General features: G+C 66.9%; 1 protein-coding gene across 1 annotated transcript; it reads right to left on the bottom strand.

Annotated features, from left to right (window-relative positions):
• Window positions 1–699: 699 nt before the first annotated feature.
• On the bottom strand, window positions 700–9,494 carry TMPRSS4 (transmembrane serine protease 4; the record flags this gene model as incomplete). Its single annotated transcript, XM_082009932.1, has 14 exons — window positions 700–711; window positions 995–1,144; window positions 1,328–1,467; window positions 1,642–1,737; window positions 1,937–2,103; window positions 2,370–2,532; window positions 3,031–3,071; window positions 3,197–3,298; window positions 4,239–4,368; window positions 4,476–4,628; window positions 4,818–4,931; window positions 5,012–5,042; window positions 8,902–8,909; window positions 9,431–9,494. 14 exons carry the CDS (start codon window positions 9,492–9,494, stop codon window positions 700–702), a joined length of 1,371 nt encoding a protein of 456 aa, XP_081866058.1.
• Between the last annotated feature and the right edge of the window lie 6,036 nt (window positions 9,495–15,530).

Below are 15,530 nucleotides of genomic sequence, written 5' to 3'. Positions count from 1 at the left end.
GGGAAAGCAGGACCCCTCGCCGCCACGTTGCACGAGAATGGCCCTGATCTCCGCTGGGGCTGAAGCCACGCTAGAAAAAATGGATTTAAAGCAGTGCCTAGCACTGCTGCTTGTCTGATCTGCTTGTCCGACTGAGCGGCCGAGGTCTGCGCCGCGCTTTCTTCCTTGTGCGCTGGAACAGCTTGTTCACAAGAGCCAGCAAATAAACCCTGCCTTGCGCTGGGAAAGCCGCTCCGGCACAGAGCAGGGTATTGCAAAAAGTAGCCCTGCAAGCGAGAGGGACAAAGCCTTCAGAGGCTGCGTGGAAGAACAAATACGTCTTTTAATGGGGGTACTCTCCAGCACAAACATCATTTCTCTCCGTGTAACGGTAGCGAGCAACAGCAGCTTAGCCCCACAAGAGCCTTCCTGCCACAGCAGGGTCGGCGCAGGGCGATAGATTAATCTCTTTCCGGAAGGGAGCTTGAGCCCATCGGATTCCTTCACGGTATCGGTGGCCGTCACCCCGGGCCGCCCTTTGCCGCCTTGGCTGGCCTCTGGCGCGCTAAGCCGCGGCCTGCCGGCACGGGCTCGAGAGGCACCGCTCGTCTTCCGTGCCTTCCGCTCCACTTCCCAGCTGCTGCCGGAGCGGAGACGGCCAAGCGCGTAGGGATGGGGAGGCAGGCTGGGGGGGGGGACACACACCTGTCCTGGGGGGTCTCAGAGCTCCGACTGGAAGGAGAGGGAGAGAAGAAATTGCAGGCTTTCAAGGGCAGCCGAAACCGGGAGGAAAAGGGAGTCGCGTCCTGAAGGAGCTGGCTCGGCTCCCGCATCTGTGCAGCCGAAGGGGGCCGGCCGGCTGCAGCCCCGCAGCCCTCCGGGCACTCCGCCGCTGCGGTTCCCCTCTGTGCGGAGCCGCCGAGGGGACCCTGACCCTTCCCCACCGCCCCCCGAAACCTGCGTGCCAGAGCAGCCGCGCGTGTTGCTGCGGCGCTGTCGGCACTACGGCACTGACCCTCCGGACGGCGGAGATCCAGTCGAGGTAGGCACGGACGCTGGTGTAGACGCCGGGCGTGCTGGGGGTCCCGCAGCCCTGGCCCCAGCTGACGATGCCCACCACCTGCCAGTGCCCACCCCAGTAGAGCAGGGGCCCGCCGCTGTCCCCCTGCGAAGGACGGCGTGCCTGAGCGGGGGCTGGGGACCCCCGTCCCCCCGCCCGGCGGGGGCCGGCGCTCACAGCTGCGGCCTGCGGCCGTGTCCCAGGAGCGCGGCTCTTCCCTGAAAGGGGCTATTTGGTTGATAGGTGCGGACCGACCCACCCCCTCTTTCCGGAGCGGGGACCCCCCACCTGGCAGGCGTCCACCCCGCCTTGGGGCAGGCCGGCGCACAGCATCCTCTCAGTCACCTCCCCGTGGTAGGCGGCCAGGTTGCAGCGCTCGTTGTCTACCAGTTTCACCTCCGCCTGCTGCAGGGTCTCCGACAGTTTGCCTGCACGAAACGCGGCCGCTCGGAGGGGCCCCCCAGCAGCCCCAGGCGAGCAGGGAGCCCACCGGCCCCGTCTCCTCCTGCGGGCGCTGCTGGGGGGGACCCTGCCCTCGCCCCCGGGGGCTGCCCCCCGTCGCCGGCGGGCGCAGCGCTTGCCCCCTGCGCTGTCCCGCTCACCGTGCTCCTGCGTGTAGCCCCAGCCCGTCACCCACAGGGGCGCGCCTGGCACCAGCTCCTCGTCGAAATAGGGCAGGCAGATGGGCTTGCTGCTGTCTGGAAGGGAGGGGTGAGGCGCAGGAGACGGCTGGGGAGGCTCGCGGGGAAGGTGGCGAGGCACCGCTCGCGCACGGCCCCCCCGCGCCGCCGCTCGCTGAGCGGTGCCACGCGGGGCACCGGTCTCCTAGCCCGCTCCTCCGCGCCGTCGGAAGACGCTCGGAACCCTTGCTCCAAGGAGGTGTGCGCCACGCCTCACCTGAGACACGCAGCGGAGACCGCAGCTTCACCAGGGCGATGTCGTTGTCCTTGGGAGAGGCGGGCGTCACCTCAGCCAGGAAGACCTTCTCCACGGCGAGGGTGGCGGTGCCCGAGAGGAGGTCGGAGCCGGCTTGCACGCGCCACCTCTGAACGATGGGGTTGTTCCTGCGCACAGACGCGTCTGTTACCGCTCCCCTCTTTCCCCCCCGTGACTCTGCTGCGGGGCCAGGCGGCAAAGCCCTGCCTGCACGCTGCCCCGCTCCGCCTCAGTCAGCCGCGTCGGACCGAGGGGCACAAAGCCCCGCGCCGACACGTTCGTTATGGGACATTTAAGCCACACGTGGCTTAAACCCAGAGGGACTCAGCCTGGCCTCGAGGAGCCGACCCAGCCCCGGCACGTCGGCGCCGTGGCGGAGAGGTTGCCGACTCACTTGAAGCAGTGCGCTGCCGTCAGGACCCAGCTGGGGTCGATGATGCTGCCCCCGCAGATGTGCATCTTCCTGTACTGCAAGCTGACCTGCCACGGCCAAGCCTCGATGGCGGCCGGGCTCCCGCCCAGCACGCGCGGAGTCCTTACGCTCTCCCCGCAGCCTTCTGCCGGGCGCCGGCGCAGCGACAAAGCAACACGTTAGCTGCGGCGGCGGGGAGAGAAAGAGCACCCACTCTGCCCTCCTCCGCCCTCGGGGTGAGCGGGGACGGGGGCTCCCGCGCCCCGCAGGGAGGGGAGACGCCTCGGCCCCGTGACACTGCCCGTCACCCCTTTGAGGGCCGCTCGGCACACCCCCTCTTGTTCTCTGTTTGCCGAAATGGGTTCCGCCATTCCTTGCCCACCGGGCAGATTAGTTTAATCGGGGTAATCCATCCACAAAAGCAAACCCATCCAGGCAGCCTCTCTTAGTTGTTTCATTTCTGGGAGCTTTATGCTGGCTTAAGAAGGTGAGCAGTAATTAAATCCGACTTTTCCCATGCAAACAGCGCGGGAACCCGGAAGGGCTCAGGCCGGAGCCGAGCTCTGGCGGCCGCAGCGCAGCACCGGGCGCGGCACGAGGCCCTGCGCGCCCGCGAGGCGCGAACAGCCCTGCTGATACTTACTGGAACACGAGAGCGAAACGGCCGACCCAGAGAGGCATTTCCTGGAGGAGGGAGGAAAAGGGCTGGATCGGGCGGAGGAGAGGCTCCGGCTCCGCGGCCAGGCACGGCCGGCCGCCGCGCAGGGTGAGGGGCGCGGCGGCCACCTCTGGGCAGCCCCCCCACTCACCTGCCCGGCTCGGGCACCTGGAGGCTGCCGTCGCTCAGCACGACCTCGCGGGGAGGCAGGGGCTGCCCTGCGCCCGCCGGCACCGCCCGGAAAGCGGGGGTGCTGAAAGACACGGGGGAGCAGGGGTCAGGAAGCAGACCCCGGGGTGCGCAGCCCCGGGCACGGGTGCTGGGGCGGGACCGGCACTGGTGCGGACCCCGCGCCAGCGCGCAAGAGGAAGACCCCGTGGAAGAAGGGGGTTCCTTGGGACAGGGCCGGGGGCAGGATGGGGGGTCTGGCCGCGGAGCTCGGGAGCGGGGCCGGGAGCGTACTGAAGGAAGGGAGACTACTCGCGTTCAGGGGCATCCCTGCTGTTGCCTCTTGGGCCGTTTCAGCCTGTGCTCAAAGCCGCGATCCCCGACTTTTTGGAACTGGAAAATACCATCTGGGGCTCAGTCTGGGCTCCTAGAGGGGCTCAAACACCAGAACCCACCTTCTCCCGGGCACACCCCTAACTGAACTCAAACTCCCCCCTAACCCAGCGCCGATGCCACGCACGCAGGGCTCGCGAGCTGTTTCCCCCAGCCTCGGCTTTAGCTGAACGCAGCACTCCAAACCCGCCGCCAGCTCAGGGCAGAGCGCGAGGCGGGCGCAGGTGGGTGGCACGGAGCTCCCCCGCAGCTGCGCGGCCCCAGCCCAGCACCACACCCCGGGCCAGCTGCGGCTCTCCTGGGGCTTTAAAAGGGGAGTGCGGTGCCCCGGGCCCCGCCCCAGGAGAGCTGCGGGGAGACTGCAAGCGGGTGAGGGCGAGGCGAGGGGTGGGAGCCGGGCAGGGTGCCTGTGGGCTGGGGACGGAGCGGGGGGCACGGCGCTGTGCTGACGTGGGACGCTGCCAGGGCTTCTGGCGCAGAGACCGGCCAGCCCCTGCGTGGCGGGGCTGGACTGAAGCCGCTGGTGCCGAGCTCCGAGTGCTTTAGAGTAGCCGGAGCCCTGCTCAGAAAGCTTTTACGGGAGAGGGGTGGATAAACCAGGCGAGAGAGGCCCGGAGAAAGCAGCCCTGTACCTCCTGTAGCCCATTTGCTCGCAGGCTGCTTTCGCCAGCACCGGGTTGAAGTGGTCGTGGCAGACGCAGGACCAGGCTCCGGTGTTTCTGTTAAGCACCTGCAGGATGGATCTGTCTTTGGAAACGCGGGCTGCAGACAGGCACAAAGTCAGCTTTGTCACCGGTGACTTTCCCAGGCGGAGGCCGGCGGCGGCGGCCCGGCCCCTCCGGAGCTCTAGCGGGACGTGCTGGACTCACCGCCAGCGGGCGGCCCCTCAGGGACCCACTGGGGACAGTCGGCCTCGTCCTCGCCCTGCGGGCAGTCCACCTGCCCGTCACAGACCCGCCGCAGCGGCACCAGCTTCAGGGGCTGTGTGCAGAAGAAGTAGCGGTAGTCCAGGTAAACCTTGACTGGAGGGAAAGGGGGAGCTCAGCGCTGAGCTCCTGGTGCTGGGCGGGCTCAGGGCTTGCGCTTGGGGGCTCGGCAAGAAGGTGGCAGAGCCGCTCCCAGCTGAGCCCGGGGTCCAGCACCGCGTCTGCCGAGCCGTGGCTGCGCCCAGCCCAGCAGGAGGAGCGGGGAGAGGAGAGCGGGAGCCGTACCCAGGAGCCCGACTGTAACGAGGCAGGTGAGGATGAGCGCTGCTGCCAGCACGGGCATGCCGATCCGCCTGAAGGACTCCAGCGCCGTGGAGGCTTTGCGTCTTGTGCCGGCACCTGCGACACAGAGGAGCGTGGCCCTGCCGCGCCAGGCCCAGCACGGCGGCACCCACGCCCCCGGCTCCTGTGCATATTACCTCCGCCATTCAGCCGCTCGGAGGCTGAATCCTGCAAAGGAGAGGGGAAAACCAGTTACCGAGCTGAGACTTCAGCCCAAAAGCAGTTGGCAGGCGGGCAGGGTCTGTGGCAGCGTGGCTAGCTGGCCCGGTGGCGATTCCCGTGCCAAGCGCCCAGCTGACGTGATCAGGCACCCCGGGGAGGGCAGCCCAGAGAAAGCGGAGGAGCAGCGGGGGGGTGGCACGTCCTGGTGCGACAGCACTCAGCTCTGCCATCACCTGGGATCACCGGCCGCGGTGTTCCCGTGGTCCTCACCTGTGCAATTCCAGTAACCAGCTGTTAATGTTACAGCATTACTATCGTTAATGCACCGGAGGCTTAAAAAGTCACGGGCATTATGCAAGAGGCGCTTTCTGATGTGCCAAGAAACCCTGAGTCAAAATACACACGCCTGCAGGTCTGTGGCACCCAGACACGCCACGACGGGGGCTATATTCTTCAGCTGGGCCAGCACAGGGTCAGAAACTGAGTGGCACAGCCCAAACCCTCCCCAACAGCCTGGCGGAGCCTCCGGAGAAACCAGCCCGGCCCATGGGAACAAGCGCTCTCAGGGCGGGGAGGGAGGGCTGTGCCGCTGCCAGGACACGCAGTAAACACAGCCCCGGCAGCCGCCGGCACTGGAGCGAGCGATGAATAAGGTGTCGAGCCTTCTTGATATCTGCAAAATTATTTTCCTGTAATCGCCTCTCGTATGAGATGCCCAAGTGCCGTAAGGAAGGTCCCGGGAGCTGAGCTCAGCGGGCGGCTTGGTGCTGGGCAAAGATCAGAGCCACTTTGGGGGGATTTCAGGTGGACACTGCACGTTCCGGTTGCCCTGGTTTGCAGCCATGCTTGTGCCGTGCTGTTGAGCGCTGCTTCCCGGCAGCTCGCGGCTGGAAAGCGTGCTCCTGCCCTGCTGAGGCTGCGGGAAGCAGCGCACTCGCTTTTCCCTTTAATGCCTTTCCAGCCCTGAGCGAGCTCTTTTCCTTTGCTGTTGCTTCTGGACTCTCCCACAACAGGTAAGACTTGAGCTTTTTTGCAGAGCCCGTACCCAGCATGAACAGAGGGAGATCAAAACCGCTGCAATAAACCCAGAGAACCAGGAGCACGATTCGGGTGGGTTTGGGGTCTAGAAGCCTTTGCTCTGCTGGCTGCTGAGCTTCGGGAGCAGCTTTTCTCTGGGCCGCAGAGGGCTGGAGGCAATTGCATTCGTGGTCTCAGAGAGGCCCCTGTGCAGTCTCAGGGCTCGGCGGCTGGGGCTTTGAAGAGCAGCGGTGCGGTGAGGCCGTAAAGGGGCCGCGCTCCAGCCCAAGGCTGGTAGGAGGCACTGCTGGAGCCCTCCCTCCCCGAGTCGCTGCGTTTGGGCATGTTTAGCCACGCGCAAAGACTCTACGAGCAGGTTTTTACAGGCCAGTGCCGCGCGATTACTTGTGGGCTAACGCACAAAGGTAGCTCGGATTTAATGTGCTGCCTGCTCAGCCGTTGCTGCCCCTCGCCCAGCCGGGAGGTGTTGCCTCCCCGTCACAGCCCCGCTGCACGGCCTGGGCCGCCAGCTTCGGCAGCTCCCCAGCCCGGGAGCAAGTGGCAGGGGAGGGCCGGACCCTGCGTGGTGCTGTGGGCACGTGGCTGTGCCCCAGCACGCAGCCGTCGGGCTCTTTTGAGGAAACGCCGGGGGCCTTTCTCCGAACAGCCGGGCTCCTCTGGCGCCCGGCCCCTGGGTGGGCTCTGCACACCCCTCGGGTCTTTTTGGCTCCCGCAAGGGCACTGCAGTGCTACCAGGGGCTCCCAGCTCCTAATCAGCTCCCCGGGGCACAGACCCCGGCTCCTGGTGGCAGGGAGTCAGGGACCTGCTGGGAGCAGGAGGGCAGGGTGGGAAGGGGAGCGTGTCTCCTGGACCTCCCTTCCCGAGCCGCTTATCTGCCGTGCCCGGTGCCTGCGGGAGCCCTGCGAGTTTGGTAACGCCGGCCCGGCTTGCTCCCAAACACCACCTACGTACACCCTCCAGCGCAGCCAGCCCAGGGCACGTGGCGCCGGTCCTTCCTCATGCTGACCTCTTGTGTCACCGTGGGCCTGGGCCGGGCATGACCCGGATAATGGGATCGTAACGGTTCCCTGCAGGAACGGTCCCAGGGCCCCGGCCGCGAAGGCTCCTCCAGGCTGCACGGTACGGCCAGGGCTCTGCGGCGGCGACGCGGCTGCCCCCGCCTGCCTACGGGCCCTTTGGGATGGGCCAGCACCCACGCTCCGTTGCCTCTGCTTGTGCCTGTCGCCTCGACGGGCGTCCAGGCTCCTTTCCGACAGCCCCGTGCAGGCCTGGCGCGGGTGCAGGAGGGAGGGATGATGCTGTGGTGCTGGCCGCCTTCCCACACCGACAAGGCATTGCCTGTTGTTGACGGTTTTTTCCCTCCCTGATTTTCTTCAGTCCATGAACGTCCTCGGTTTCAGAGCGGTTCGCAGCCCCAGGGGCTGGCGCTCCATGGCTGCCCACCTGCGCTCAAAGCCCGCGCCAAGCAAGGGCTGCACCGGTGAAATTCAAAGCAAGGCAAGAGCTGTGCCAGCCCCTTTCCTGGCGTGCAAGCACATGGTTTCTAGAGAACTCAAGGCTACCGTAAGTAATTGAGCTCCCTCGCCGTGTTGTGTGGGAGCACGCAGCCTGCACCCCAGCGGTGGCGAGAAGGGGGAGAGCCGCTGTGGTGCACCGAGTAGCTGCGCCAGCTGCTCCTGAATGAGGGAAGGTGGGATGTTCCTGTGCGAAACCCGGCTTCAAAGGGTGCAGGGCGCTCGGATCGCCGGCTAGCTGCCCGGCTGCCGGGGATGTAACCCATGCTGCCGTGCAGGGGGGCGAGTTCCCCGCCCTGAGGGGCTGATGTCCCGGTGTGGTGCTGCTGGAGGGTTTTGTGGTGCCCAGCGAGCTGGGCCGTACGTGGCTGCCCTCTCTTAGGGAAGCCTTTCCCTCCTAGGGAGGGACTGCGTGCCAGGCTGGGGTTTGGTGGCCGCGGCTTTGCTTGCAAAGGGCACCGCAGGAAGCCGAGCGTGTCCCTTGTGCTGAGCAGGTGGAGCGGCGGTCCCGCAGTGGGAGCTGGGCTGGGGGGCAGGGGCGCCGGGCTCTTGCCCAGGCCTCGCCCACGAACCAGCCCCTTCTCGGGGTGATAAGATGTTCCAGAAAGGCACGTTCCCCTCGGCAAGCAGACTTGCGAGACACACTGCCTTACTCGTCTGCTTCCCGGTCTGGGAGGCGGCCGAGGCAAGCCGCAGAGAAACGTGGGAGCGAGCGCCCGTGGGGATAGCCAAGAGCCGTGTCCAACAGCCACGGCGGGGCGTCGAGAGAGACGGGTCAAACGGCTCCCTGCCTGGGCGCTGCGGGGGGCTATGGCCAGGGAGCAGCAGCTCTTCTGAGCCTGGGCTGCCTCAGCCCCAGCAAGCGGCTCCTGGCAGACCTGGGCTGCACACGCAGGCAGCCGCGGGGCGTGCGGGGTGCCGGCTGCCCGCTCCCGGGGCGAGGGGCTGACGTGCTGGGAGGGCGCAGGGCGGCGGGCGAAGCTGTCGGTAACTCACCATGTTCATCCAGCTCTGACGCGGTCGTCTGCCTGCAGAAACCTGGCCGATACCCTCCAGTCGGGGGCCCGGGGCGGCTGGGGGGCCCCCGATGCCCATGGAGCCCCGGCCGGCGGTGCTCCCACCGCCCTGTGCCTGTGCCGCTCTGCCCGCGCTGTACTAACACTGGGGTAGGACCGCCCAAGCACTCCTTAACACCCACAGCAGGAGCTGTGAAACAGGAATTATGATTTGTATTGTAATACAACACCGGTCTGTCGGCAGCACCAACCCCTGCGGTAATCTCCCCAGCATCTGCCACCGGAGCGTGACTCACCTGCAGGGCTGCTCGCACCAAACAGCTTATCAGGCGTGAACTGACTGACAGAGCAGGATTTTTCCTGCTCCTCTCCTGATAAGAGGAACCACAGCCATCCCGCTCCTTGTCTCTGCCGCCTTGCGGCGGGTTGTTCTTAAACAGAGGCTTATAGTAGGTGGAGGAGGAAAGGAGAAGAGTTTACACATGAGGTTACCGGGCCATTATATGCTCCTGTCTCTCGGGTCACTTGGTCTGCGTGTCCCTGCGCAGCCCCGGGTCGCGGCTGGCAGCACCGGAGTGAGGTTAAAAGGAGAGCGCGTAGGTGCCGGGTTACGTCTGGGGGCGCGGGGGGTGCTGGCAGCGGCTCGGTGGGCGCGGGCAGGGGTCCGGCTGTGCGGGAGTAGTGGGTGTCCTGGGCAGGCTGCGTGGAGTCCTTGCTCCCGGGTGGGAGCCGGGTGCCCACCCCTGCCCGGTGACTGTAACAGCGAGCGCCCTGGCAAGGTGGGCAGGGCAGATGTTTGAGCGTGGTCCCTCCCGACTCCCTTACCTGTGCTCTGGGAGAAACCTCCCTCTTTGTTGTCCGTGCTGTGGTACAGCAGCACTGCAGGCATGCCGGCTGCCAGTTCCGACCTCACTGGGATGCTGCGGGGCCCTTTACGGAGGCTTAGAGGCGGGCTGTCCAGGGGGATGGGCTCAGGAAGTGGGGGAGTGCGGTGCGAGCTCAGGGATGGCCGTGCCCTTCTCCCGCAACTCTGATAGAGGCCAGGACGCTGTTGACCGCCTTGGCCACCTGGGCACGCTTCCAGCTCATGTTCAGCCGGCTGTTGACCAACACTCCGGCTCCTTTTCCACCGGGCAGCTCTCCAGCCACTCCTCCCCAAGCCTGTAGCGTTGCATGGGGTGGTTGCGACCCAAGTGCCGGACCCGGCACTTGTTGAACCTCATATGGTTGGCCTCGGCCCATTGATCCAGCCTGTCCAGATCCCTCTGCAGAGCCCTCCTACCCTCCAGCAGATCAACTTGGTGTCCTCTGCAAACTTATTGAGGGAGCACTCCATGCCCTCATCCAGGTTGTTGATAAAGGTATTAAACAGAACTGGCGCCAGTACAGAGCCCCGGGGAACACTGCTCGTGACCGGCCACCAACTGGATTTAACGCCGTTCACCACAACTCTCTGGGCTCGGCCGTCCAGCCAGTTCTTTGCCCAGCGAAGAGTACAGCTCTCCAAGCCACGAGCCGCCAGTTTCTCCAGGAGAATGCTGTGGGAGACGCTGTCAAAGGCTTTACTAAAGTCCAGGTAGACAACACCCACGGCCTTTCCCTCATCCTCTAAGCGGGTCACCTGGTCACAGAAGGAGATCAGGTTGGTCAAGCAGGACCTGCCTTTTGTAAACCCATGCTGACTGCGCCCGATCACCTGGTTGTCCTGTACGTGCCGCGTGATGGACTCAAGATGCCATCTTACAGCCCCTGAGCCCTGTTTCGGGAAAGCGCTGTGCCTTAGGCAGGTGCCGAGGCTGCTCGTGGAGCTGCGCACGTCTCTGATGCAAAGCTGGGCTCCGCGTCCAGCAATAATCGCTCTGGGAGGAAGAGCGGCTTGCTTTAGCAGCGCTGCCAGGCAGGACGGGCGTTTAGGTTTAGGCGTGCAGGAGCCGCTTGCTCCAGCTGGGTGAGGGCAGGCACAAGGGAGCGGGCTGGGGTCAGGGAGTCTGCGGGCTGCGGCCAGCCCCGCTGGCAGCCGGCTGGAGAGCCTGGCCTTCTGCAGACTCACGCTGGAAGTGGTGGGTGTGCGGGCTTTGCTGAGCAGCTAATTACCCTCTCCTCCTTTTGTAATCAAGCTTACCCAACGGCCGGGGAGAGCTGCTGCTGCCAGGTGAGTGCACTGTGCCAGCGGGAGCCTGCGGAGCGTCCGGGACCTGCAGCTCCTTGGCCGGGGAGCCGTGCCAGCTCGCCCCTGCCGCAGCGGGAACCCTGCCGGCTCTGGGGAGAGCGGGCAGAACAATCCGGTAGCCTGACCAGGGATCCTGGCATCTGCATGTGGCTCTGCAGGTAAGGGACACCTTCCCCACGCTCACCGGTGAGGATCCAGCCCTCCCGGGAGGTGTGGGGACCGTGGCAGGCTGCAGTCTCGGCTCCTGCCTGCGTGGTCCGTGGGAAGGAGAGTGGGCAGCGGCAGCCGGCAGGTCCAGCCACACGCTTTGTGCAGGAGGGTGCCCGGCGCTGCCGCGGGAGCTTGCAGCTCGCAGAGCGGCGTAAGGGGCTGCGCGCAGCAGCGGGGACCTGGGCAGAGGGCTTGCGTCCCTGCTCTGCCAGGTGGGTCCTGGCTGGGGCAGCACAGGCAGACGGCTGGGCGGGCACCTGCTGCAGCGTGAACCGCAGCACGGTGGAGCCAGCTCTCCTCTCCAGTCTGGGCCTGCCTGTCCCTTCTCAGGGAACAAAGTCGAGCTTAAAAACAAAAGCAGCTCAAGAGATGGGGGCTGCCGGGCCAGCAGGGATTGGACAGAGGCTCTGGAGCGAGCTCAGTCCCGTGCATCCGGCACCACCTGCACAACTGCAGCCACGGAGTCCCCCTCGAGGCATGGGCTGCCTTCCCAGAGCATCCCAGTGCCAGCCCCACGTGCCTCGTGGCCGAGCCCTGCTGCGGTGGGAGGGAGAGCAGCCCAGGAGCACCCGTGGGGTAGGAGCTGGCCTGGCGGGGAGCAGCTCTTCCTCCTTCGAGGTTGAGCGAAGGCTTTGAGGAAGCAGCTGAGGTTTGCAGATGTTATGTCACAGCTCCGCACGCCTTCGGGGCTTTGCTTCCTGGACTGCAGCTGAGTTTCCAGGTCATCACCCTTCCCTGGCCTCTTGCGCACAGAGCGCTGGCGTGACGCAGGCTTTCGGGCACCCCGGCTCCATCTGGGGTCAGGCAGAGGCCAGGCAGGGCTGGCCCAGGGCTCTGCGCAGCCACCAGCCTCCCCGAGCCACATGGCCGCGCGCCCTGTCCCTTTCCTCTCCGCTGCCCGGCGAGGAGCAGTCCCGGCCTCGCGGTCTGAGCCGGGCGCTGCCGGCACACATCATCCCCTCCACATACTGGCCAGCGTCCCCACGTGTCCCAGGCGTTGCCCCTGGGTCTCGGTGCAGTGATGCTCGCTCCCGGGGAGGGTGCTCAGGGGCTTGGCTCCTGCCCTGGCCGCTTGCGCCGTGGCACGGCACAGCCGGCGGCTACGTGCAAAGCGTGTGCAAAGAGGAGGGTCCGGGGGGGGCCGGATTTTTGCCCCTGGCTGCCTGGTTTCCGAGCTGTTAATGGTCATCCCTCTTTGCTCCCTCCTACCTGCAGCCACGGGAGATGGTTTCCCCTTCCTTCTGCAAGCCGGCGGTGATTGCCACCTAACCCTGTGGCTCCGGGCTTCGGGAAGATGATCGAACAACAGCCGTAAGCGCGTCGCACCGGGAGGCGGCTGTCACTGGGGGTGGCGGGTGGGGGATGCCCTGTCACCCTGGGGTCCTGCCCTCCCCATGGGCGCCCTCACCCTGCACAGTGCCAGGACCTTTGTGGGTGTCCCCAAACGCCCAAGCCCAGGTTCTGTCTGGGACCTTGCCCCCCTCCTGGCAGCTGCAGAGGACACAGCCCTTGGGCACCGTGCCGGGGCTGGACACCCCTGTGTCCAGGGCGTCCCTGCCCCCAGGCTCCCGGCGCGGCCATTTCAGCCTCTGCCAGGGTGCCTGTCCCTGCCAGCAGCGCGAGGGCAGAGCTGCCCGCATGGGTGGGGAGGCTGGGCTGCGAGCAGCCGCCCCGGGCTGGGGCACGGGCGCTGTGCGTCCATCGCACGGGGAGCGATGTCTGCTGGAGCTCTTCCGCTTTCTCCCCTGGGAAGCAGTTGAGCCGGCGGGCGAGGAGCGGTGCCCGGCCTCGCTGCAGCACGGGCGGTGAGCTGGCTGTGTCACCGGGAGAGGAGGGGACGGGCAGGACGTGCCGGGCTCCAGCACGCACCGGGCTCCGCGGCAGCAGCTCCCAGCCTGGGCCAGCCGCGAGCGGTTCCTGTGGCACGGCGCTGGGCGCCAGGAGATGGACTCCGGGGCGGGTGAGTAGGTGGCCTTTTCCCCCCCTTATGGAGCAGAGGTGGGGATGTTTTACGGCACGGGTAGTGGCTTGGTACCCTTCCCTTCCCCTCTGCTGCCTGTGGAGCTGGGGCTTGGCTGCTGGTGTGGCTCTGCCTCGAGCCGTGCTGCTCAGAGGCACCTCGCTGGGACGCGAGGACGTCCGCTCCCGAGGGCGTCGGGGCAGGGAGCGCTTCCTGCGCGTGGCACAGCGCCGGGGCCGGGAGTGAAGCCGTCATCCTCCCACCAGCGGTAGGCGTGGGGAGAGGGCAGTTTCGGCAGCCGGCTGATTCAGGGAGGCTATTGCAGCGCGCTCCTCCCGTCCCGTGCTGCGTGAGTCACTGCTGCATCAGGCTCCCTGACCTCACCCACGCCGGCCTGTGCCCGCGCCCGGGCTCCCGGGGCTCCCAGCTGCCCCCGGCCCAGCAGGAGCGGGGCGCGTTGGCTGCCCACGTAGCCCGGCCCCCTGAGCCCGGCCGTGGCGGCCCAGCAGAACAGAAGGGCAGGCTGGTCCCGCTCGTCTGCTGCATAACTTGGGAGCTGGCAGCGCGATGCTCTGCGGCTCCCCGGGTGTCTGCCGGATCCCATCGGGTAGAGCAAGTGCTGCGGGATGACCTGGGACGTTGCTCACTATGTAAACACGGTGACCACAGGGGAAATGTTCTCACTCCTCCGGCATCTGTCTAAATTTAGCTGCTGTTAGGTCATCCTTTTCCGCTGCCTCCTCGCTCCCGATGCTGCAGGGCACAGCACCCTGCCGGGTGCCTGCCCCAGGCCTTCCGCGCGGGCAGGGGAGCGCGGCGGGGCTGACCACGCTCTGGGGTGGTGGCCAAACCCTGCTGTCACCTCCTGGGCGCAGCAGAGCCAGCAGCCCCCGGGCCGTGCCCACCCCCACCCCTCCCTGCATTTTGCTAATGGGCCACACTGGGACTGACTGGGCGGCTTACTGGTCAGGGAGGCCCCGCGGGTGCGTGGGGATGCCGGGGTCCAGGCAGACGTGAGAGACGTTGTGCTGCCTGTGAGATGGGCTCATGCTGGAGCCCGCTGTGACAGCGGAGAAGGGTCCGGGATGGCGTTTGCGCAGGGTTTTGGAAGAGCGGGAGCTGGTGGCAGCTGGAGAGAGGTGTGATTAGCGGCCCTGTGCTGTACGTTGCACGAGATTTGAGCTGTGCACCAGGCGAGCTGTTGTCAGCAGAGAAATGGCTGCTCATCGGCTGCGCCTGGGCATGTCGGCATCCCCCTGACAACGCCGGGAGCCTTGGCCGGCGCTGGGCCTCGCGCTGCAGGCGGGCAGGATGGAGGGGGCGCAGCGCTTCTGCAGCGGCCCTGTGTGGCCCCGTCGTCGCCCGGCCTCAGCCCTGACAAACGCATCCTCTAGAGGGAACTACCTGTCCAGAAATGGGTCTGCGCGGCTGCGCAGGTATGCCAGTGGGGGCAGACCGGGGTACGGCACCGGTACGGCACCGGGTGGCTGAGGGAGCGCGGCGGCAGCCAGCCCCGGCGCCACAGCTGTGGCACCGTGCTGCTCTTCGGGCTCTTCTCCGCTCAGCCGGGTGCTGCCGCGCCAGCAAGAAGCACCGGAGCTGTGGGACACCCCGGCCGCAGGAGGTGACAGCCAGCATGTGCCTCGTCGACCCCAGCCCTGGTCTGCTACCCCCCTGCCCTGCCGGCACTTCTGCTGCCAAAACCACAGTTGCATTGCATGGCCAAACCCTGCTGATCACCCATGGCCCCCTGCGCAGCCGAGAAAGGGGCTTCACCCCTGAAGGGTGTGGACGGGGGGATACAAGCGTTGTCAGGGTGGCCAGGCGCACCCCTCCCGCACTGCGATGGGCCCTGGGCACGGCCAAGAGCTGCTTGGGGGCTGGGTGAGCTGAGCTGAGCCGGGGAGAGCGGGGGGTGGTCCTGCTTACGGGGAATGTGGGCTCCTGTTTACAGCCGTTCCCGCCCCAGGGCACGGCCAGGACCCCCAGCCTCCCAGAGGCGCTTGTCTGCAGAGCCCCTTCTCCCTCCGCTTTACAGGGCGAGAGCCCGTCAGCGTGCTTGGCGTTGTCTTGGGTGTCGGGCTGGCCTTGCTGATCCTGGTGCTTTTTGGCTACGCCTTCGTCCGGTGGTACCAGAGGGGCCGGTGCTGGCGCCGTGAGTACGGGCAGGGCGGGCGGCGGCCGGGCGGGGAGGGCTCCAAAGGGAAGGGCTGCAGCGCCCGGGAGGTGGGGCGCACGCCTGCCCTTTGCTGGTCCCGGGGGCTGGGGAAACCCGCGCGCGGGGTGGCTCTCGGGCAAGATGGGGGCGCGCAGAGGCGGCGGAGGGGGACGTGCGGTGACGCCAGGTGCGGCTGGCGGGCCTGCCCGCGCCCACGCCGCTGCTCCGACTCGTGGCGCGGCGAGCTGATGGCGCCGCACGGCGCTCGGACGCCTCTCCTTCCTGCCTGCCCAGGGCCCGACTTCGTCTTCAACCTCTACCAGCCGCGGTGAGTGAGGCCGTGCGCGGAGCTGGGGTGGGCTGGGCGCTCCCTTCGTGTGGGGCCGAGGTGCCGCAAGCCCTCGCCAGTCCCAAAGCCGCCGAGCTC

Source organism: Phaethon aethereus (assembly GCF_964289735.1).
Source record: "Phaethon aethereus genome assembly, chromosome: 23".
Lineage (NCBI taxonomy): Eukaryota > Metazoa > Chordata > Aves > Phaethontiformes > Phaethontidae > Phaethon > Phaethon aethereus.
The sequence above is the reverse complement of the archived record's forward strand: the minus strand, read 5'-3'. Positions and strand labels throughout refer to the sequence as shown.